Below are 21887 nucleotides of genomic sequence, written 5' to 3' on the forward strand. Positions count from 1 at the left end.
ACTGACATGGCAGTGCCCATCGGTCCCCAGTGCCACACCAGGAGTGATGATGCAAATGCTTTCCAACACGTGTGGATTTCTGCTCCTCATACAGCGCCCTTCACCTCCATGTGACGATTGTTGCGGCCTTTGGAGTTTCGCCCACGTTGTGGGGTTTTATTTTGTGACCTAATGAAGTAAAAAGCAGAGTGACGTACCCCAAAACGTGGCGCCGGGTATTCGTCCGCACTGAAAGGGAAATCGGGAGGGAGACGCCAATGAAAAATGCAGACTTTATCTGCTCCGCTGTCCTCGACATTCTGCATTGAGCAAAATGAAATCCTGAATACGATAAATAAGGGTCACGTCTGCCCCTTTGATGAAGACCACCCCACCTACCTAAGCCGCGCGCCCACCTCCTAACTTTGGGTGAGGGTCACGTGCGACTTGGCGGGATGTGGGACTTTGGCTTCGCATTGCGGGCGGCTGCTGCTGCTGGGCCCTTACCAGGCTCACTTGACAAATGGTGACAAAGTGTAGTCGGCAGGATACGACCGAGCAAGAGAGCCAGCACTGAGCCTGGGGTGTGCGTTCCGCGTGCCCGGGGGTCTTTCTAAAACCGGGGGGCCGTACCAATCGTTGCTGTTCCATTCACACTTATTTATGGCGCCTTCTACCAAAATCTAAAGGCACTTTCTGAGGCTTTCATGCCGACTGCTCCCGTGTGGCATGGCTCCAAAGAAGCCCCTTGGCACCGTGTGTTTTATTCAAAGTCCAGAGGGTTTTTATTTGATTCTTGGCTCGTAATTTTATAAAATGGGGAGTTCTAGGAGGTCTCCTTGTGTCTTACTGGGTATTTTCTTAGGGAGTAGGCAGCTGATTTGGGGAAAAAAAGGCTGATGAGCACAGTGAAGCCACATTGGGTGGCACTGCCACCTGCTCACTGCTCCGAGCGGCCTTCAGTGGGCCTTTTGCTTGACTGCGCACTGTGAACGTCCCATCCAGGCCTGATGTTTGTCTGTCACCCTGAAGTGACAATGACAGTGGAGCCCGGCCTGGCGTGGTGCAGGGTGCCATATCCAGATGCCCCTCTAAACACCAGCAGCGCCACTCGCTCTCTGTTTTGATTGATTGATTGGCAGCATTTTTCCAAAGAGTTTATTTTGTGGCTCTTTTCAAGTTGGTGATTCTTAAAAAGACTTTTCTTTTAAAATAGGAGTTCATCTTTCCTAAATATACATGTGTCTGTCTGTCTGTACAGTATATAGTGCCCCTCAAGCACATTTAAAGGCGCCCCCCCTCTGCCCCCCACCATCATCTAAAGTCAATTCCCATTACAATAATTGATGATTGTTCAGTTTGGGGTTTGTTTTCACATCGTTCCTTCATTTAGCGCCTTTCCCGTACGTGTCACCTGGCGGGTCACCTCCGGGGTGTCCATGGCGCTCGCTCGATGTCCCCCCCACAAACCCCATAAGATGCGTCTGTCCTTCGAGTCCCCACGTGTGGCCCAAACGGAGCTCAGATCTTTGTCGTCGGCGGTTTGCTTTTCTACTCCATCTCTGGCCCGGCTGTCCCCGTCGTGGTCACTCGGCGTCTCCCCGGCTCAGGTCCCCGTTGCTGATGGTTTGCTCCTCCGGGTCACGTTCGTCGGCTCCCCGGGCCTGCTGATGCTCCGACTGGGCGCCCGGCTCGCTCTCCGTGCCCGGCGTCAGCCTCTGCGGGTGGCCGGCGGGGGGCGCCAGGGGGATGGCCTCCCCCTTGTTGGCCAGTTCGGCGAGCTCCTTGGCCGAGCAGGTGGGCGTCGGCGTCTCGTACGTGTTGTGGAAGGTGTCGTAGTCCACCTCGTAGAAGCCCTCCTCGAGCGTCAGCACCGGCATGAAGCGCTGGCCCCACATCACCTCCGAGTCCAGGTACGAGCTGCGGGCCTGGCACGTCATCCCTGTCGGGGGAAACAAGAAGAAGAAGAAGGAGACGTCAGCCAGCGAGGGGACCCCTGGGCCAAGCCCGAGGCGCCGCCACCGCCGCCGTTCAAGTCTTCGGTCTTTCCCGGAATTCCCCGCCTGCGTTTCAATGCCGATCGCAGATGGGCCGATGTCGCCATCTTGTGGCCGTTTTGTGCAAACAGCCGAGTCGATCGGCGGCGGACGCCTGAAGAGGACGCGGTGCCCGCTGACGTCACCACGGAGCGAGTGCGTTTGAACCCGTGTCTGCGCTTTGCGAGAGGGAGTCGAGCGCTCGCAGGGCAGGGCCGGGTGGTCGAGTGACTTACCAAGTACACTTAGTTATTGGACAGGTGAATATAATAATATATTATAGTTCTATTAATAATATAATATAGCGCCTTTGAGTCATCCGCGGGCAGCGTCAAGCTTATAACGGACCATCCCCGGAAGGGACGTCATTCTGTCACAGCACCCAAAGTCCCGGGCCCGGCCGCCACGAATTCATCACTTGACACTTTGCCCACCTCACTTCTGGCCCCCTCCAATTGACGCTTTCAAGCAAAAACAGCTGATGTGCCCACCTCGGAGATTCTGTCCAGATGAGCCCCCGAAGCCTCAGGGTCTTGAACATGCCAGGGGCGCGTCACCTGCTTTGGGCCCTCGTCCTGCACGCGGAGCCTTAGAATATTATTTATATAGCGCCTGTCCCCTGCTCAAGGCACCCGGGATGTACACTAGGGGGCCCCTTCAAGGGGCTTGTGTTTCGGATTCGTAAATGGGTGCACATTCTGGGCGCCACCCGTCCTCAAGGGTCCCGTCCTGTCCAACACGCGTCCTGTGAACCCATCGAGCTAAAGGGGGCATCTTGCTTGTAAATGGCGTCATCTCACACAGCGGGCACTGCCCGGGTCCCGGAGCGAGTGCAGACGTGGCTGACGCTGGTTTGGGGGTCTGTATCCTGTGCTGCTCGTTTACCCTCTCCGGCACCTTGGCACGTAAATGAGGTAAGCTAAGCGGGGGGCTCACAAGCCGACCATAAGGCCCCACCCCCCCTGACTCACCTGTGGCTTCCACCATCCCCTCCAGGATGACCACAATCTCAAACTCCTCCTTCTCCAGCTGGGCCCTGGAGATCTCCCAGAAGGGGCTGTGCTCGTTGACCTCGTGGGAGATGATGAGGGGCGACACGAGGAAGAGGCGGTCGTCGCCCGTGTCGAAGCCCACGTTGATGTCTGTCTGGTTGAGGGGGATGAACTCGCCTTCCTTGGTCTGCTTGGACTTGATCAGCTTGGCACGGATGGACGCCTCCACGATGTGGGAGTTGCGGAGGTCACCCACCCGGAACATCAGGCACAGCTTGCCGTCCCTCAGGGAGATGACAGCCTTGTTGGAGAACATGAGGGTCTCGGCCCTCTTCTTTGGCTGGGAGATCTTGACGAACATGCAGCCCACCATGAAGGCGTTGACGATGGAGCCCAGGATGGCCTGCACCAGCAGCAGGATGATGCCCTCGGGGCACTTGTCCGTGATGACCCGGTAGCCGTAGCCGATGGTGGTCTCCGTCTCGATGGAGAAGAGGAAGGCCGACACAAAGCCGTTGAGGTTGTTGACGCAGGGGGTCCAGCTGCGGTCTTCGGCGTGCTCCAGGTCCCCCCGGATGTAGGCGATGAGCCACCAGATGAAGCCGAAGAAGATCCAGGTGGTGGTGTAGACCATGGTGAAGACCAGCAGGTTGAAGCGCCACTTGAGGTCCACCAGCGTGGTGAAGATGTCGCTCAGGTAGCGGTAGGTCTCGCGCACGTTGCCGTGGTGAACGTTGCACTTGCCGTCCTTCTCCACGTAGCGTTGGCGCCTCTTCTTGCTGGGCTCGCTGGCGACCACCAGAGTGCGGTCAGTGGGCACCTTGAGAACGACAAGAGACACATGTGAAAGGCGCCTTAACGGAAGATCACAAATGTGGCGTCTCTGGGTCAGGCAGCCGGAGGGCAAGGAGAGGATCACCTGACTCTGTGAAGGGGGCACGTCATGCCAGTCAGATGCCAGGGAGTGAAGCCACACCATGCCGGCACCTCTCAGATTCCCTCCTGTTTGCGTGGAGCTTGCCACTCTGTTCACCAGCTCCATACCACCTTGTGACCCCCTTGTGTCGATGTCCATGGCTGCATGCCCACTCCAGTCATTGGCCAGTTTGGGCACCCTGGGCCATTTGAGATTTGCCACCTTGAGGATGCCAGTCTGGTGATCGATGGCCACTGCAGGGGCGACCTGGGGTCTTGTTGTCTAGAAACACTTTGACCCCCCAGACCTCGCCATGCCGGCACCTACATGGGGATGAGATGACGGGGTCTCATCCTGAAGTACGCGGTGACTTCAGGGATGCCAGAGCGTCTCCCACCAGGCTTCCTCACGTGGGCTCACAGGGCAGTAACATGGGGCATGGTGGGCCATGGGCACAGAGCGTGCTGCCATCTTCTCAGTACCATGCCACAGTAGTCGGGGGTGAAGTAGTGGCACACCTTTCATTTACATAGCGCCTTTGTGTAGTGATCACCTCCAGGGGCATTGACAGGTCAGGTGACACTCTCGGGGTCACACACTGGAGATCAAAGCAGCCATCCTGTGGGTTACAAGGGGGCCTCACAAAGCCATGAGGGGGAGGGCACCAAGGTGGCTCAGCATGCCGTGATGATTACTTTGAGGGTGCAGACCACCTGCCTTGCTGCCCTGTTACCCCAGTGACACTCACCTGGCCCAGTCTGCCCAGTTCACATGAGATCATCACAGAGGGTGGTGTTGTGGGGGCTGCGGCTTCGAATCCCATCCTCGTCAGGACGTTGGCGCCACCTGTCTGTACTGGTCATCTGCGTGGCTCTGGGGTGGGCACATTTGGGCCCTCAATGCATGTAGTCGCTCAGAGACCTTGGGGGTGAAGTGACCCGCCGCAGTGGCCATCGTCACCTCGCTGAGGGAGGAGTCCATGTGGTATGTCCAGTGGGAGTGATGGACTCACTGGGCCCAATAGCACCACATGTCCTTGGGGCACTGGAGGGGCACACACCCTATTCTTTAATTGACCCACTGGATACTTGGGGGTCCCAAATGAACCCGACTGACCTTCTGTTTGGGGGCATCCCAGCGTTGTTTTGGCAACTTGCCATCGCGATTTTCCACGTCTTGTCCCATGGAGTAGCCTCTGTAATCGTTCATCTCCTGCAAGACACAATCCAGGATCAGGTCAACAGGTGGTCCCCGTGTCACTCGTGCCCTCAACTGCGCCACGCGGCTGGGCCAAGAGTTGAAGAATCAACAGTGGGGCTGATCAGTGGCGCCCGGGGTCAGTGGCCTACAAGAGGGGCCTTCTGAGAGTTCAAAGGTGCTGGTTAGTGGCACCATGCCACTCGTGCTCGCCACCTCGTGAATTGTTCAATTTATGTGTTTCACGACATCCAAAAACTGAGGACCACCAGGAAAATATGAATTCCAAAGGAACCTCAGAGGGTGTGAGACATGGGTTCAAATTCTGGATGGTGTGCCCTGCTCTCTTCACCCAGTGGCCTCTAAAGATGGGTGGGCCTGCCTACTGTCCTCATGCAGCACCCAGAGAGCGAGGAGTGAGAAAAAGGAGTGGCATCCCGAGACTGGCCCAGCCGTTCAGTGCCAGTGGCCAGGGTGCCCCTCTCTTGGATTTGTGCCATCCATTTTCGATATTTCTCCTAGAAGTGCTGGGCACAAGGAGAACACCAACTCCAAACATGGCACACTCACCCACAGCAGCCCAGTCCAAGCCGCCAGTGTCGCTATATCAAAGTGCTTATTGGTGAATTGGGGCTTCACTCCACTGCTGACCAATGCCAGTCACAGCCCTGACCTGCCACTTGTGCCCGATGCCACACATTTTCAGCATTCATCAGAGCTGAGGGGCGAATGGCAAACTGGAATTTCACTCAGGTTAGGGCACTGCACTGGACAGAGAGGACATGCCATGTGGGCACAGAGGTAGAGGGTGACACCCACATTGTGTGCCCCACAAGTACGACTGCAAGCAAAGAGTTAAAATGACAACTGGCCTCCGTGTCCAGCAGGGTGCAGGACTGCAGTCCTCGTCACGTCACACTCACGCCGGCTTCAGGTCAGCGTCCGGGTGGCAAGTGGCGCAGTGCTGGCACAGTCAGGAGGTCGGAGGTGTCTGTGGGGGTCCCACCATCCAGAGACACACAAGCCTGAGGAGTTAGTGAGATTGAATTGGCCTTTGTGTGTGTGTGTGTGCGTTCACCCTGGTGCCCTGGGCTGGCTGGGGTGGGCATTAATGGGCAAACTGAAAGTGCCCTGGTAACTCAAAGACACTGGGCAGTGACTCAGGGGGTGTCTTCTGGTGGACCGGACACGGCTGATCATCGCTATATGGCAGCTAAGTAAGGAGCGACAGTGCAGGCAGAGAGAGCAGAAGTGACAGACGGTGGCTGGGGGTCCAGTGTGCCCTCCGCTGTGCCACCTGGCTGCCTGCATTTTGTCTTTTCGTTTGCATTAAGGATTTCTTACTCTCAGCTTTTCCCTTTAGGATCCAACCATCCCGCTCTGTCCTAACACGGGGTCACGGGGGTCTGCTGCAGCCAATCCCAGCCAGCAGAGGGCGCAAGGCAGGAACAAACCCCCCTTTGGGACTCTTTTAGTGTCATTTGCAGTTTTTTGCATTATTTTCATTTAGTTTTGAAGTTTGTAATATTTTTGCATGTACTTTTATTAACTCTTTCAAGGCTGGCGTTGACATCAGTGGGTAGAAGGTGTTACTTGGTTTTGACCACTAGATGGCAGCGAGGACGGCGAGTCACGCACACCTGCAGCTCGGTGACAATTCCAGGCTGGCGCTTGTGACGTCTTGTGTGGTCAGCGACTCGGATTGTGCCTTTCAGACCAAAAGACAACGAGAGTGGAGCTAAAAATGGTGCCAGCATTGCCTGCCACTGGACGCCTCACACAGGACCCTCACACAGGACCACCCAGAAGGCTGAAGGTAAAGAAGGAAACAGCCTGCAAAAGTTCAATGGGCATCCGAAAGTCGCCAGGCGCCCAGCAGATCCTCTGAGGTTTGTACCTTAAATGGAATTCAAACTAAATCACCACAGCTGTCTGTGCCCTGTGCCCTGCACCCTCACGGTTGGCTCTGGTCGCCACCGACACTGAAGGGGACCGACGAGTCACAAAATGGCAGGCTGGCCAGTGTCTGTGAGAGTGGGTCAGATGGCGGTCCTGCGGTGTGACGGAGAGACAGAGAGATGTTAGGAGCGGGCACCGATACCCACCACATGACAAACCAAATCAGGATCCAGCTTAGGACCGGAGTGCAGCCACACGATGGGTGACACCTCAGCACCACAAAGCCAAGCTGCCATTTCAATGAAGCCAGTCTTGGCGCCAACACACCGAAGACGTGACATTCGTGCGCTCGTTGAAGGCCACCTTCCACGTCACCAGGCTGCTCTCTTGTCTCTGTGCCTCTGTCAGCGGTGAATGAGCGTTGGCGTCATCTGAGTGGGAGCCAAGGTCGCCCGCCCGCCCGCCCGCCTGCCCGCCTGGCCGCGTTTTGTTTTCTCTCTTTGGCAGGCAGCATTTCTAAGAGTGACGCCACACTTGATGGTGGCCTTGAACGTAAAGCAGCTTTTAGAAGGCCGGCGTGGACAATTAACTCAACGAAAAGCTTTTGATGGCCGCCTATGAGAAGCAGCGATTAAGTGGCACAAGGACGCCCCCCAGACCCCCGTCTCCCCGGCTTGTCTCCTCTTCAGTTTCCATTTAGCTTCCCAAGTGGTTACGGCAGCACCTGGCAGAAGGCGTGACGCACAAAGGGGCTTTGAAACGGGGACTGGCAGGGGTGCAAGTCTGGGGGTCTACACTCGGGGGACACAAAGAGTCTACGGTGGGCATTAGCGGCCCTCCTTTTAAATGGCCTGATGATGGACTTGCTGCCAAAGACGTGGACAACGAGAGAAGGTGAGCTTAGGGATGACAAACCAGATCAGATTGAGGTGGACCCCAAAATGGAGGGCTATTCCTGGGTGACTCGAGACCACCTGGTGTGTGTGTGGGAAGTCGGCACCAGCAGGCCACGCCCAGCAGGGGTCAAGAACCCCCCCCCCAAGCTCCACCCCTTCTGAACATGTGTCCTCAGGAAGGGACTGGGGGGCCCACCAATCCTAAAGAAGGCGTGGCCTAACATGGAAAAAAAGGGAGAGGAAAAACCAAGAAAGCCCTGGCCAAAAAAAAAAGAAAATGGAGCAATAAAACCCAAGAAGGCAACGACACAGAAAGTCGACCTCAAGCAGCAGCGGCGGCATTAGGGGGTCAAGCCCACCGCGGCGAAGGTTTACAACAAAAAAGCCAAGGTGACAACAGCGCTGGCCACAGGGGACAAACCTTCAGCTAAAGACAAGAACCCCGTGACACTCGGCCCTGGCCAGATGTGACCTTCCCTTATAAGTTAAATCAGAGAAGAAGCAAATCCCCCAAACCTCCCAAATGGTGGCTTCTTCAGGACATCCAACCACTGGCGTCCACCACTGGCATCCACATCACCTCAGAATCCACCCACCCATCATCCTAACTGGCTTACCCAGGGTGGGGTCCACCCCAGAATTCAGTCATCGGGTGTAAGGCAGGGACAACACCCTGAGAGGGCGCCAGTGTATCACCCACACTGGCATGGGGAGAACCTGCACACTCAGAACTTCAACCCTGGCAGCAATGCTACCTCTGTGCCCCCATGCCACCCCACAACAGAATGCCATTCTATAAATGAAATGGTGGTGCCCTGCAAACTCCAACTGCCCAGCCCACATCATTCACAAGGTGATGCTCAAGCTGGACAGTTGGCACAGCTGGCGTCTCAGAGTGATCAGGTACCCGCTGTGCCCCTCCTGTGTCGTTTATTCTCATTTCATAATAAAGTTGAACAAAATGTCCCGCAGCCTGCCTTTCAAAGCTGCCACCTGTCATAATACAAAAGGGCGTCACCACAAGTGAGACGGAAGCCCAAAGGCCACCAACAAAGCACACAATGCAGCAGACAAAAGGTGGCGCGCTGCAGGGCATCACGGGCGTCACGCCATCCTGCACTTACATTTGGCCCGACGTGAGCGAAACTGACGTCTTTAAGAGAGGAGTGCCACACACGAGGGTGCCAGCTCGGTGGTCATTGTGACCAGGGTCTGAGGCGACCTGGCAGTGAGTGGAGCTTGGAGGCCATTGGTCAAACATCCTGAAATATTTGAAGAGGACGAAACACGAAGAACAAAACAACAGCAAGACAAAGCAAAATGAAATTCAGGACCTCACAAATGTCACTAAAGTGCCAAAAAATACAAACCACAGAACCCAACGACGAAGCAGAAAGGCAAGCGGACCCCCAAAACCTGAGCTGGAAAGGTGGGGAAAAGCTGAAGGGGGCGGAGCTCAGCGCAGGTCAGGGCCACCCGGCTCGGCCTCGGCTGCTCGTCACCTGAACGTGCTGTCCCTGCGCTTCCTGGGCTCTTATTGTTCCTCTTCCTTTCTCTTGCTTCTCTTTGGTCATCCGCACGTCAGGGCGCTTGGCTTGGAGCTGGCAACAAAGGAGGGGAGCGCAGGTGGGTGTCCTTGAATGACCCGACCCTAAAACACGACATACAAACGAGATCAAACAGGAAAGAAAGAAAACAACGAAACAAAAGGAAAAGAAATGGCGAGAATTGACAGAAAGCAGACAGCAATGGACACCTGCAGCTCCGCCCACCTCAGGCCTGTCACTCAACGTGTGCAGTGGGGCTCCGCCCACCAGAAGCCCCATCACTAATCATGTGTCACAGAGCTCCGCCCACCAGAAGCTCCACCCTTCAGAAGCCCTGACTGATTAGTGTGGATTATGGGGCTCCACCCACCAGAAGCCCCATCACTAATCATTTGTCCCAGAGCTCCGCCCATCAGAAGCCCCATCACTAATCATGTGTCCCAGAGCTCCGCCCACCAGAAGCTCCACCCTTCAGAAGCCCTGACTGATTAGTGTGGATTATGGGGCTCCACCCATCAGAAGCCCCATCACTAATCATGTGTCACAGAGCTCCGCCCACCAGAAGCCCCATCACTAATCATGTGTCACAGAGCTCCGCCCACCAGAAGCCCCATCACTACTCCTGTATCACAGAGCTCCGCCCATCAGAAGCCCTGACTGATTAGTGTGGGTTATGGGGCTCCACCCACCAGAAGCCCCATCACTAATCTTGTGTCCCAGAGCTCCGCCCATCAGAAGCCCCATCACTAATCATGTGTCACAGAGCTCCGCCCACCAGAAGCCCCATCACTAATCATGTGTCACAGAGCTCCGCCCACCAGAAGCCCCATCACTACTCCTGTATCACAGAGCTCCGCCCATCAGAAGCCCTGACTGATTAGTGTGGGTTATGGGGCTCCACCCACCAGAAGCCCCATCACTAATCATGTGTCACAGAGCTCCGCCCACCAGAAGCCCCATCACTAATCTTGTGTCCCAGAGCTCCGCCCACCAGAAGCCCCATCACTAATCATGTGTCACAGAGCTCCGCCCACCAGAAGCCCCATCACTAATCATGCGTCACAGAGCTCCGCCCACCAGAAGCCCCATCACTAATCTTGTGTCCCAGAGCTCCGCCCATCAGAAGCCCCATCACTAATCATGTGTCACAGAGCTCCGCCCACCAGAAGCCCCATCACTAATCTTGTGTCCCAGAGCTCCGCCCACCAGAAGCCCCATCACTAATCATGTGTCACAGAGCTCCGCCCACCAGAAGCTCCACCCTTCAGAAGCCCTGACTGATTAGTGTGGATTATGGGGCTCCACCCACCAGAAGCCCCATCACTAATCTTGTGTCCCAGAGCTCCGCCCTTCAGAAGCCCCATCACTAATCATGTGTCACAGAGCTCCGCCCACCAGAAGCCCCATCACTAATCTTGTGTCCCAGAGCTCCGCCCTTCAGAAGCCCCATCACTAATCATGTGTCACAGAGCTCCGCCCACCAGAAGCCCCATCACTAATCTTGTGTCCCAGAGCTCCGCCCTTCAGAAGCCCCATCACTAATCATGTGTCCCAGAGCTCCGCCCTTCAGAAGCCCCATCACTAATCATGTGTCCCAGAGCTCCACCCACCAGAAGCCCCATCACTACTCCTGTATCACAGAGCTCCGCCCATCAGAAGCCCTGACTAATCAGTGTGGGTTATGGGGCTCCGCCCACCAGAAGCCCCATCACTAATCATGTGTCACAGAGCTCCGCCCACCAGAAGCCCCATCACTAATCATGTGTCCCAGAGCTCCGCCCACCAGAAGCTCCGTCCATCGGTGCAGGTCACGGGGTCCCAGCTATCAGAATCCCCACCTTAATCCGATTCCAAGTGGGGTCTTCATGAGACGTCATTCCAGATTGCAGCGATTGCAATAAATAAAATGGCATATCACCCTGGTGCTGTGGCCATGCCAGGTGGCACTCACACTGGCATACCTGAGCAGGAGCAAAGCAGCCCTGCCATGCACATTCCTTTAGCCACCCTGGGCACTCCTTCTGCCATCATGTCAGAGTTGGGGTCCGCATCTTTGCTTTTAATGATACAACGGGACTCAAACCACAAAATGGTATTTTTGAAGAGAAAATCAGAATCTGCACCAAGAAGTGAAAGGCCGAGGCCGTTGATTTGATGAAATGTGATTTGGCCAAAAGCAGAACCCGAGTGGAGAACATGAGACCAGCAGCGAGGACAAGCCATCGATGATGAGCACCTCACGGACCCCCAGGGAGCAGGCGAGGCCCTCACCACCCCACGTGTGCGACGCTCAGCCGGTGCGCCACAAGTTCTGAGCGACGTCTCCGCTTCAGAGAACGACGAGGATGAAAACCCGACATGCACTTCAGAGACGTCTCCTCGGGTGACTTGAGTCGGCAGCATCAAAACCGGCGCCAGGTTTGTGACGGGGCCTTCATCTGCGCTGCCAGTCTCACATTTCAGAGTCTCATCTCGGCACAGGCAGACATCAGTGAGGCTCGAATTCAGGAGACCGGGCACACGTGAGCGCACACGTGGGTTTAGCTGGCATCAGGAGCCGCTGCTGGCCCATCTGCTTCAGGATTCATTCAGACTCCGTTTTGAGGTGAGGGTGGCACGTGAGGTGTGAACCCGTCCGGTGCACGTGGGTCACTACAAGACCACCGTGATGGCCTGATCCCACCCAGTACTACCTTACCCATCACGATGGGTGCCAGGGCTAAGTGGACTCATTTGATAGATGGATGGACCATCGCTTCTCTCACTCTGCCCCTGTGCTTGGTTGGTCAGGTTAGCCTTCACTCCATGCTGACCCTGCATTTCCCCCAAAATGTCTGCCAGTGGGTTCTACCGGGCACACATCGTTATGCCCGGCCCTCACATTTGGATACTGGGGTGCCACAGAAGAGTCCCCTTAGACAATCAAGACCCAAGGGTCCTCGTGGCCATCACCTCACAGCTTGTTCTGTGCCCGCCGGCCGGCCATTAAACACAAGGTGCCAAGCTTTACTATTGAGGATCGCCTCTCACCTTCAGTTGGCACGCGACTTGAATTTTGATCAGTAAAATTAGAAGCTCAGCCTGCCGGACGTAATCCTCTGACCAAGCGGGCTTGTGATGGAGTCCTCAGAGTCGTCCGGCCCGCCTGTCAGACTCGCCATTAGCCGCTCGATCGCCGACCTCGTGAAGCCCCCCAGGTGCTCGGCCGAGTCAGACTTCCATCGCTTTGGAGGATTTAGCTGTCAGGCGTCCATTGCCGAGCTCCCAGAAGGCCATCTGCATTGATCTTCACGGCTCCACGTCAGCTCAGCGTTACAATTTAAAGGCGAAGGCCCAGTTGGCTTAAAATCCATGCAACGTTCGTAGCTTTGGCTCCAGAGACCCACTCATGTCGGCCAGCGGGGGGGTGCAGCTTCACAAGGCTGTTACCGTACATGTAATGGGGGACTTGTGCCCAGCGGAGTGACGCCAATTACAGCCCCTCCACCATGGCGCCCGAATGACCAGTGCAGACACCGTCTGTCAGCACCCGTCCATTTATGAGGGTCTATTTCGATTTGTGACACAGTGCCTGTCATATTTGACCTAATTTATATGGCGCCTTTCCCACAGAGGTTAGAGTTTCTCCGTACTCTGTTGACAGCCACTGCTACATCTCGATGTCCCCAGACTCCCATCAGAAGTCCACCCCAGATGGGATGACCATCCACTGTCACACATGGCCAACTAGAAGACTACCCTGGCCACACCCTAACCTGAGCCACTCCCACTAGTGAGGGTGTCCTGATTGTGGATTGGTCAGCCTGAAGCCCCGCCTCCCATCAGGAGCCGTGATTTGTCCTGCCAAAACCCGACGTGGTCTTCAACAGTCCAGATGGGACCTTCAGGACTGTGGGGGTCTCTTGGTGAGTTTTCAATGTTTGGTGATATGAAGGAGCGACAGCCGGGGGTCCGTCGAGCTGTGGGAGTTTGCTGCCAGTGCACACACGACGGTGAATTTCTAAGCTGATTTGTCAAGCAAATTCACAAGGGTGTGCCCTGCAATGGACCCTCTGGAGTGCCCTCAGGAAAATGGACTGAGAATGTTGGGCGATTGCCAAAGAGCCCCCCAAGGACACCCATCAGGGTGAGGAACACAAAAATCTAAATAGTTTGGGTTTGATGGGTCTGTGCTTTACGACGCAAGTCCTCCTCGGCTCCTGCCTCACACTGGCCGCTGTCAGGATTGGCTTTGGGGTGACTGGCCAGAAGTCTTTTAAAGAAGTACAGGCTGGGGGCGCGGACGCGAAACTGGAGTGGGGTACGCTGATCAGCACAGCAGGGGAGAACTTCACTCCACTCGGGACGGTGGGGACCTAACAAGAGAGTTCAGACACTGAGGGCGATGTAGTCAGGGCCATGTGACCGCAGCGCAGTGTGTGTGACAATAAGCAGCTGTCTGTCCCATCTGCCACTCGTCATGCCGCTGGACTACCGCATGTTAATTAGCACGAGCAGGCGCACGGACCACTAACGACCCCACAAGGCGATCCGTCTTCACTTACTAATTGGATTTATCGATTTAGAGTTCAGGGGACTCGGGGAATGGCGGCTCGACTCAACCTTAACGTCATTAGACAGACACGACAGAGAGCTGAGCGGCCACATCACTCCTCGCGAGGTGACGGGGTGGGGGTCCGGGGGGCCACTGTGCCAGCGCCCTGTCCGGTGCCCGCACTCAGAATGCGTTTATTTGGTTCAGCGTCCTCCATTCTGTATTTAGTAAGTTGTATGACACTGAAGCTGCGCTCAGGGAGGGGCGCTATAAACAAATAATAAAAAATAAATAAATAACCGAAAGTGAACTCCATCTTGTCACGCTGTGTCGCCATCCGCTGTTTGTCACATTTACTTAAACATCGAAACGCACCAACGCACAGTCGAATTAGGAAGAAAAAGTGTGACCAGCACAATCAGAAGTTGTGAAGACCACCCAGCACGGGACCACCCGACAGGAGCCCCACAGCCAATGGCCACTAAAGGCATCGATCGGTGGGCTCACTTGGCAGTGCCAAGGACTGAACAAACCCTCACTAAGGCCCACTTTTCCCCCCATTTGTCAGGTAATTCGGACCCCTGCTCTCCTCCCGAGTTCTAGCAGATGACTTTGGATTCTTCCAGCTGGACAGGACATCTCCGTGCCAACCGCAGATCGCCACCGGGCATCACAAGAAAGAAAGAAAGAAAGAAAGAAAGTCATCACAGTGACATCTCTGCCGGCGTCACATCCACTCGCCACCACTGGTGACCACAACTGAAACCAGAAGGGGGCGCCCGCCTGCCGCTGCTGTCACTCCACAAACGCGACACGACACGCGAGGCGGTGACAAGGTGTGAGAGAAAGAAAACGACAGGAAAGCGACAGAGGAGGAGACGACTTCAGAAGGCTGCTAAATTGTCGATGATTGTTAGAAAATGGGGTCCTGTGGCTGGAGCAGGTGGAGAGGGGTCTGCCACTAAGACTCCACTGGCCACCTTCAGCAGCCCCCCAGTAGCCCTGCTTCCATGCTTCAGAGTACATGGTGACCCTAGGAAGCGGTGGCTGAACAATCCCCTCAGAGACTGGAGTGTGTTCGTATTGGGGGGTCCCTCTTGAAGAGTGGATGATGGGGGGGCGCTGGATGAGTGATGGCGCCCATAGGCCAGTGCCCCCTCTAATCGGCCATTGCTGATTGTTTCTCTGCCTCGCCCATCTCCTGCACATCAAGTCCATCAGCCAAACTAGGGGTCGTTGGTGGCCACATACCCAGAGCAATGGATTTAAGCAGAGGAACGTCATCACCACACACACACACACACACACACACACAGCTTCTCTAAGCCCCTTCTCACTGCATCTCTCTCCCAGATCTGCAAGGTCTCTCCAAAATTTTCATTCGAAGAAGGCCACTGGTGGTGTCTGGTGGTGGCACAAGCTGAGGTGCCCAGTTTTGTGACACGTCCAGGAGTTGCCACTCTTCTGTGTTGCCCATTTATTTTTTTTACTTGCTCTGCTGCCTTGTCCAAGATGGGTTGAAAGTCAATGTAGACCTGAGCGTTAACATTTGCAGTGCACCCCGTCTCTGTTATATGTCATCTGGTATGGGATTGCTAAAAGCCAGGGTGATGTTTGAGATGCGCCATCTGTTGGAATGACAAACAGGCAGCGGGATGAAGCAGCAAACTGCAAACCATTCGGAGCGGTCGTCAGTCTGCGCGCTTCCTACCTCACGCCGAGTGTGACACTTTTGGATTTGACGTTAAAAATGGGATGTCATTGTTCTTAGTGTTGTCATTTACAGGACCAGCAAAGAGCCAGCAGTAAGAGACGCCTGCCTGGACATCAACAGCACATCCTCGCCGATTACTCAATACACAGAAGTGTCCGTTTGGTAAATCGCATTGCAGCTCACAGAGGGCCGCCACTCGCCACTCGCCACTCGCCACATCCCGAGAGTCGCTGCCGTCTCCGTTTTAAAGTCGTTGTTTGCTTGTTTTTATTTTTTTTATGTTTTATTTAATAAAGACGCCGCCGCACGTCCACTGCCGGCTCCGGCGCACACAATCGGCCGGCTCGTCCATTTGTCTCCATTTCCTCTCAAGGTCATTTTCCACATTTTCGTCTCGTAAGAGTCTGCCGCATTAGGGACGAGGAGCCTCATCTGTCACACGGAGTGGCTGCAAGTGACGGGCCAGTTCATGGCGGACCTTTTAAGAGGTCCGAGAAGGTTTTTTAAAACATCGGTAAATATCCGAGAGATCAGCCCAGCGGCGCGTCTAATGTCCCATTAAGAGCCCGCCATTGCATTCGAATTGGCGGGGCGTCCCGTCTGGTGCGAGTCGTGACGCGTCCGCTGACTTTGCACGTTTGGGACCCCCATCTAGGGTCGGGGTTCGGCCCTGATTAATGTCGGACATGCAGGTCACTCGGGCGACTTGTCCTGCACATGGAGTGACCCTAAGGGCACACATTCACCTGCCAGCACTGGCACTGTAAAGAAATAAGAAACCGCAACCCGCTCAAGTGCCATGGAGAGACGCCGTGTGACGTAAACATGAAACCCAAGTCACTTTGGGTACCGCCGACCCAATTTCTACCCCGTGGGCATATAGCTGGGTGCCAGTTTGACAGTGGGTGTGTCACTTGTCACTGTCCATGATGGAAATGGGGGGGATGTTCTGCACCCCAACGAGCTCCAGGACCTACACGAGAAGGGAGAGCTCTTCCGAAATCAGGGCCGCCGGGCGCGTCTGAAGGGACTCCTGGCAGGGAGCGAGTGCTGCCAGCACACAAGACCCCTTTTGAATTAAAGAGACCACCGTGCGCTCATGGCATTTTACTGGGCTGCCTGGCTCCACCAAAGACCCCATTGTCGTTACGTCAAAGGTCCACTCATGAAGGCGGCTGTTAAAAGGTTCCCAATTTGTGGACACAACAAACCCCCTTAAGGTCTAATGGTCAGGATGTGTCAGATCAAGAAGACTTAAATGTCCTTTAAAAATGAAGAAGCCAGAGGATTTCACAAATGTGTCGCCATCTCTTCACGAGTAAAGGGTCAAGGGGATGGCCGCCCTGGCACCTTCATTTTAATGGTGCAGCGACTCGCTGGAGGCACTCAGTATGCCAGCCAGCCCTCCATTCTACCAAACCCTGAGCAGGTCGCTAAACGAGCACGAACACCAAGCCTCTGTCACTCCCAAAGTCAGAAGGGCGCCATAATGGACAGCAAGGAAGTGCGACATCTCAGCCAGCAGCTAACTGAGCCCTCGATATGGCATCGACTCCTATTTACGTTCATCATGCCATCCTGGACCCTGCTCGGGGTGCCAGCTCGGGACGCCTGAACCCCTGAGGACAGTGAGGTCAACTCGGGGAGAACACGCAGACTGCAGAAGGCAAACCTGCCACTTTATATTCACGGGCGCCTTTCTTTTCTTTTGTTATCCGAATGTCAATGAAATGATATCGATCCAATTTCTCGAGCTTCTTAATTTTAATTCACAGTCGCCGTGAGCCAGGAGTCTGTGGGTAAGAAACTGCTGATCGAGCGGGTTTAACGGAAAGGGCACACAGGGGGAGCTCGCCCGCCCGCCATGAACTGCCCATCAGCGCGATGAGCGCCGGTCCTCCTTCTTCACTCTTTTTACATGGCGAGCTTTCCAAAGCCGCGCAGACGACTGGCTCTGCACGGGCACAGTAAAAATGTCAGCTCGGGATATGGCAGAGCCCTCGACTTACAGTCCTGTCGGCTCCTGCGTGGCTCGTGTGCCGCCGGGTCAGGCTCCGGATCCCCGCGCGATGAGCGAGATGCGCTTACCGTCTGAATTGTCTCCGTTGACTCCGTCACACACACACACACACACGCACACACACACACACACACACGCACACACGCACACACACGCCACTTAGCAGACCTAGTAGGAATATTTCCGATGAATATCCCACTCCATTGTATTTTAATTTGAATTTATTTAATAGACCGTCACATCCTGCCGCACCGCTATATTGGATTTCCCAGCAGGGATAATTTAGCGAACAGATAGGGGCAAATTAACGCGATCAATCAGACAGCCATCCGCGATCGCTCCCTAAATCAGCCACTGCCTCACAGGACCCGGGGAGGGCGGCTGGGGGGGGTCTAGCATCCTGAACGGGGACCCCACTCTGGCGTTCAACTTTACAAATATAACAAAGGATTGAAAAAAAAAATCTGAACGCGGTGCTCCGCCGCCCCGGGCTACAAATGTGCCTGTCGGAAAGTAATTGTGTTCAATTATCTGTGGAGTCATAAAAGTGCGCTCGGACACGCGAGCAGAAGGCGTGCTGGTCAGCGGCATTTGTCACCCTGGCGACTGTAATTGTCCTCGCCTCTTGCCTAACGTCACCTGTCAAAAATGAGCCCGTCGCCGCGCTCCACTTCTTCTCCTGCAACCCTCCAGAAAGTACACGCCGAACACCCCGCACCGGCCGTTAATGGAATTCTTTAAAGCCTTGAGATAACGAGGCCGGCCAGCCGGCCAATGCCGTCCCTCCCCAGGCTCCGCCGTCCTCCGGGATTTACCTGCGTTTCTTGGAGGTTGTCAGGGCTTGTCCAGCAGGCAGCTCCTCGATCGGCCGAAATACCAGAAGGGGGCGGTAGGTGGGACTTCCTCCAGCCGCCGTCGAGGTGCGCTTCCCCCGAAGGCAGTCCTGGTCTCCACCGGTAAGGACGTGAATCTGTCTGCGATCACCTCGCCGCCGTCCTCCTCATGGCAAACAGCTGCTGAAGGAAAAGAAAAAGGGAGAGTCACCCAGGGAAGAGTGCGAGGTGTCCGGCGCGGAGACTTGAGGTTCGCTCGAGGCGCTCAGTGCAGCCGGATGACTACAAGGAACTTGTCGGGCGTTTGTCACCATAACAGATCGCACTTCATGACCGCCTTCACAGCAAGAAAAACGAGTCCGGTGCAAATTTAATAAAAGCTTCCAAGTGGAAAACAAGTCGCGTCCCTCCGCAGCGCTCAGCCATTAATTAAAAAGTCCCCGAATCAGGCCCGGTGTGTGCGCTCATTAATTATTAACCAGCGGACTGCGTTCGGACAGCGAGCACGTTAACGGGGCCGCCTTACTTTACGGTCGATTCCCGAGTAATCGAGGTTCTCATCATCCTTCAGATGAACGCACGGAGCCCGGCGTCAGGTGAATTGCTTGGGACCGTTCACTTTCCTGTACGATCAATCGTTAAGGGAGGCTTCGGCAGCCCACGCCGTGACTTGTCCAAGTCTTACCTGTTGTGCCGGTCTGAGGGGGCGCCCCAGTCCTGTCAGGACCGACTAAAATCATTCGGGGTGTCAAATGTTCGAGGTCGGGGAGGCCATCCAGTCCCGGGATCGGGCAGGACCGAGCGGTCTCTCTGAGGCGGTCGGCGGGTTCGAAACAACGATATAAATAATAAATAATATGGCGGCAAAAGTACAACCTGTTCGGAGAATTAAAGAGGTTTGTTCCGTCAACCGAGAGCAGGTCGCGCCTGCCGTCCTTTCTTCGTAATGTGTGATTGGCACTCCCGGTGACCGCGGCGGAGGTCCGGTGCTCCAGTGCTCGCCACTCCGGCTCCTCCTCGGCTCTCCATTCTAATTTGTGATGAAAGGGCGATGAGAAGCTCCAGCGGCGGACTGTGCTGCCCCGTAAAGACTATCTGTTCACCGACGAGAAGGACCAAGCAGCCCCCGGGAGCGGATCCGACGGCCCCCGCGCCGCAGTCTCCTCTTCTCCGCCGTGCCGTACGGGGCGAGCCGCTTTGTCACTCGTGAATCTGCACTTTCGGCTCGAGCCCCGCCGACCGCACGTCTCCACCTACCCTCCCGGTGGCCGCTGCTTCCATCGCTCGTCAGGGCGCCTCCGTGGTCGGCGGGAGAGCGGAGCCCCTGAAGGTGACGTGGGCTCGCATTTATCTGAAGCGCCGCTCGGATCCTTAGACGGGAGGACTGGCGAGCCGAGTGCTCCAGGCAGAGCACATTAACGGGAGGAGATGTCGCTCATGTGTCTGCTGAAGCCCCTCTCCAGATTAACCCTTTACAGGGCGGCGAGGAAAGCTGCGAGAGAGACCCCTGTGGACGGGACTTCTGAATTCCAAGTTTGGAGGTCGCTCGGCTGGAACGGATGTGCTCCGTTTGAGAAGTAACGGAAACGTGAAGCCCTCTTAAAATTCGAGTCGGCGGGCATGACTTGGCAAATCAGGACATCGTGGCGTCCAGATATCTTCAGGAGGTCCTTGTCCCTCTTTTATGCCCCTGCACGGCTTGCGATTGTAAAACACTCACGGAGCTTTGGGGGGGGGGGCTGGCAGCAAACGCCACCCAGACGCTTACAGCATCCTTGAGGAATCCAATTGGTCTCGTTAATATTAAAGGGGCGTTTATTGTGGCACTAAAGAAGGGACACGAAAGCAGGTGTCAATCAGCGCCCATCGATACCACCACACTGCCCTCCATTGGCCCAGCGGTCTGTTATAGAAGGGGTGCAAGGGAGTAACCATCCTCAGGGGGGCGCTCGTTAGTTTGAATCTGCCCTCTGCAGTTTTAAGACGCGGGTTCAAAGCGCAGGGCCACCCAGACAGTGCGCGAGGAGGGCACCAAATGCCAGCGATCCGTCGCTTATTGGCGTCTGTGACTGTCACGGCGGACGGCAGCACCAAACGGTGACATATAACGAGCCTGATTGTCTGCTGCTTTTGTTTGACCTTTAAGGTTTCATATTCGTTTGTATCCGCATTGGCATTTATTTGAACCTTCTGTGTGCTTTGAGCATGAAAGGCGCTATATACATATGATAATGAATTAATGTCACCCAACTGAAAACCTTCACATGCCGCTAACCAGGAACACAGTTCTCAAGTCAATGAGCCGATGAATCTTCCTAATTAACGCCACGCTCGGAGTTTTTCACGGATTTTGACAAATGCCATGCACTGTAAATGCTGTCATTTGTGTCGGCTCTCCTTCGGCCGCCCACATCAGCTCCATGGGCACCTGCCAAGTGAGAGGGTCCACCCATCGCTGTGTTCCTTGCCAGTTCACAAACCCCTACGTTGACATACCACACCATCTCTGCTGTTCAGTGCCACTCCTGTAAGGATGTCACAGAGTGTCGCTTACTGCTGCCACACTAGGCCCAGCACCACCATGGCGACTTCTTAATCTGTGGGCACTTCGAACAGGCAGCGCAGTTGTCACCAGTGCCAGCCCTCTTCTCATTGCTGAAGTGGCCAGAAATGCCAGCGATGTTTCAGTGGCACAGCTTCGCCACACAGCAGCGTTTCAAGTAGTGCCCTGTAGACGGACCACCACACGGCTATGCTAGCAGAGAAGCTTCGTGTTGTCACAAGTCCTCCTAAAAGTAGGACCACCGCCGCCAGCCCGACTCTCGGTGTTTTGGGCGGGTTCTGACAGGTGACAATGACAACGTCCTTTACTTGGGCAGCACATCTTCATTCAGACGACGTGCTTTACAACTCGGCACAGAAGTTCCGTGCAAAGGCAACAAAACAAATTAACATTCAACACAAAGAAATCAGTCACACTTACATAAAAGATAACGGGCTCCTTAAATATCCATCGTTTACGTCTTGAAATGACAGGAAAAAAATCAAAAGGGGATCAAGGGGGACAAAAGTCCTGCCACCCCCCGATGGGCCTTTGGCCTAACAAACACTTCATGGCTTTCTGTTACGGGATTGGACGCAGCGGGCCTCGGGGCAGGTTGGGGTATCCGGGTACATTCGGGTGGTGGCGGCGCAGAAGGAGAAGACAGAAATGTAACGATGAATGGAGACTGAGGGGGTTCATTGAAGAGCACCCCAATTCTATGCATATATTTAGCGTATAGAACTACAATGTGCTTATGAAAAATAACAAAAGACGACCCG

The 21887-nt window shown here is 55.1% G+C and overlaps 1 protein-coding gene across 3 annotated transcripts; it reads right to left on the minus strand.

Moving 5' to 3' along the window:
- Positions 1 to 1275: 1275 nt before the first annotated feature.
- kcnj21 (potassium inwardly rectifying channel subfamily J member 21) lies at positions 1276 to 20165 on the minus strand. 3 transcript variants are annotated; one of them, XM_028822876.2, is made up of 5 exons: positions 19821 to 20165; positions 18546 to 18743; positions 5040 to 5135; positions 2987 to 3827; positions 1278 to 1921 (listed from the first exon to the last, which is right to left on the minus strand). In XM_028822876.2, exons 3-5 carry the CDS (start codon positions 5130 to 5132, stop codon positions 1566 to 1568), a joined length of 1290 nt encoding a protein of 429 aa, XP_028678709.1. In that variant the 5' UTR covers positions 5133 to 5135; positions 18546 to 18743; positions 19821 to 20165; the 3' UTR covers positions 1278 to 1565. The 3 variants fall into 3 exon arrangements, with proteins under 3 accessions (XP_051776772.1, XP_028678709.1, XP_028678708.1); XM_028822875.2 differs by having other exon boundaries at positions 18546 to 18746; XM_051920812.1 differs by lacking the exon at positions 19821 to 20165 and having other exon boundaries at positions 1276 to 1921; positions 18546 to 18705.
- Positions 20166 to 21887: the final 1722 nt, after the last annotated feature.

The sequence above is a fragment of the Erpetoichthys calabaricus genome, chromosome 17 (genome assembly GCF_900747795.2).
Source record: "Erpetoichthys calabaricus chromosome 17, fErpCal1.3, whole genome shotgun sequence".
NCBI lineage: Eukaryota > Metazoa > Chordata > Cladistia > Polypteriformes > Polypteridae > Erpetoichthys > Erpetoichthys calabaricus.

Bases quoted from the DNA above. Each gene is read 5' to 3' on its own strand.
- kcnj21 (XM_051920812.1), bottom strand. From the start codon at position 5,132: ATGAACGATTACAGAGGCTACTCCATGGGACAAGACGTGGAAAATCGC. The intron at 3,828-5,039 runs GTCAGTCGGGTT...GTCGTTCTCAAG, and splicing joins GGGATGCCCCCAAACAGAAG to GTGCCCACTGACCGCACTCT. The intron at 1,922-2,986 runs GTGAGTCAGGGG...TTCCCCCGACAG, and splicing joins GGGGATGGTGGAAGCCACAG to GGATGACGTGCCAGGCCCGC.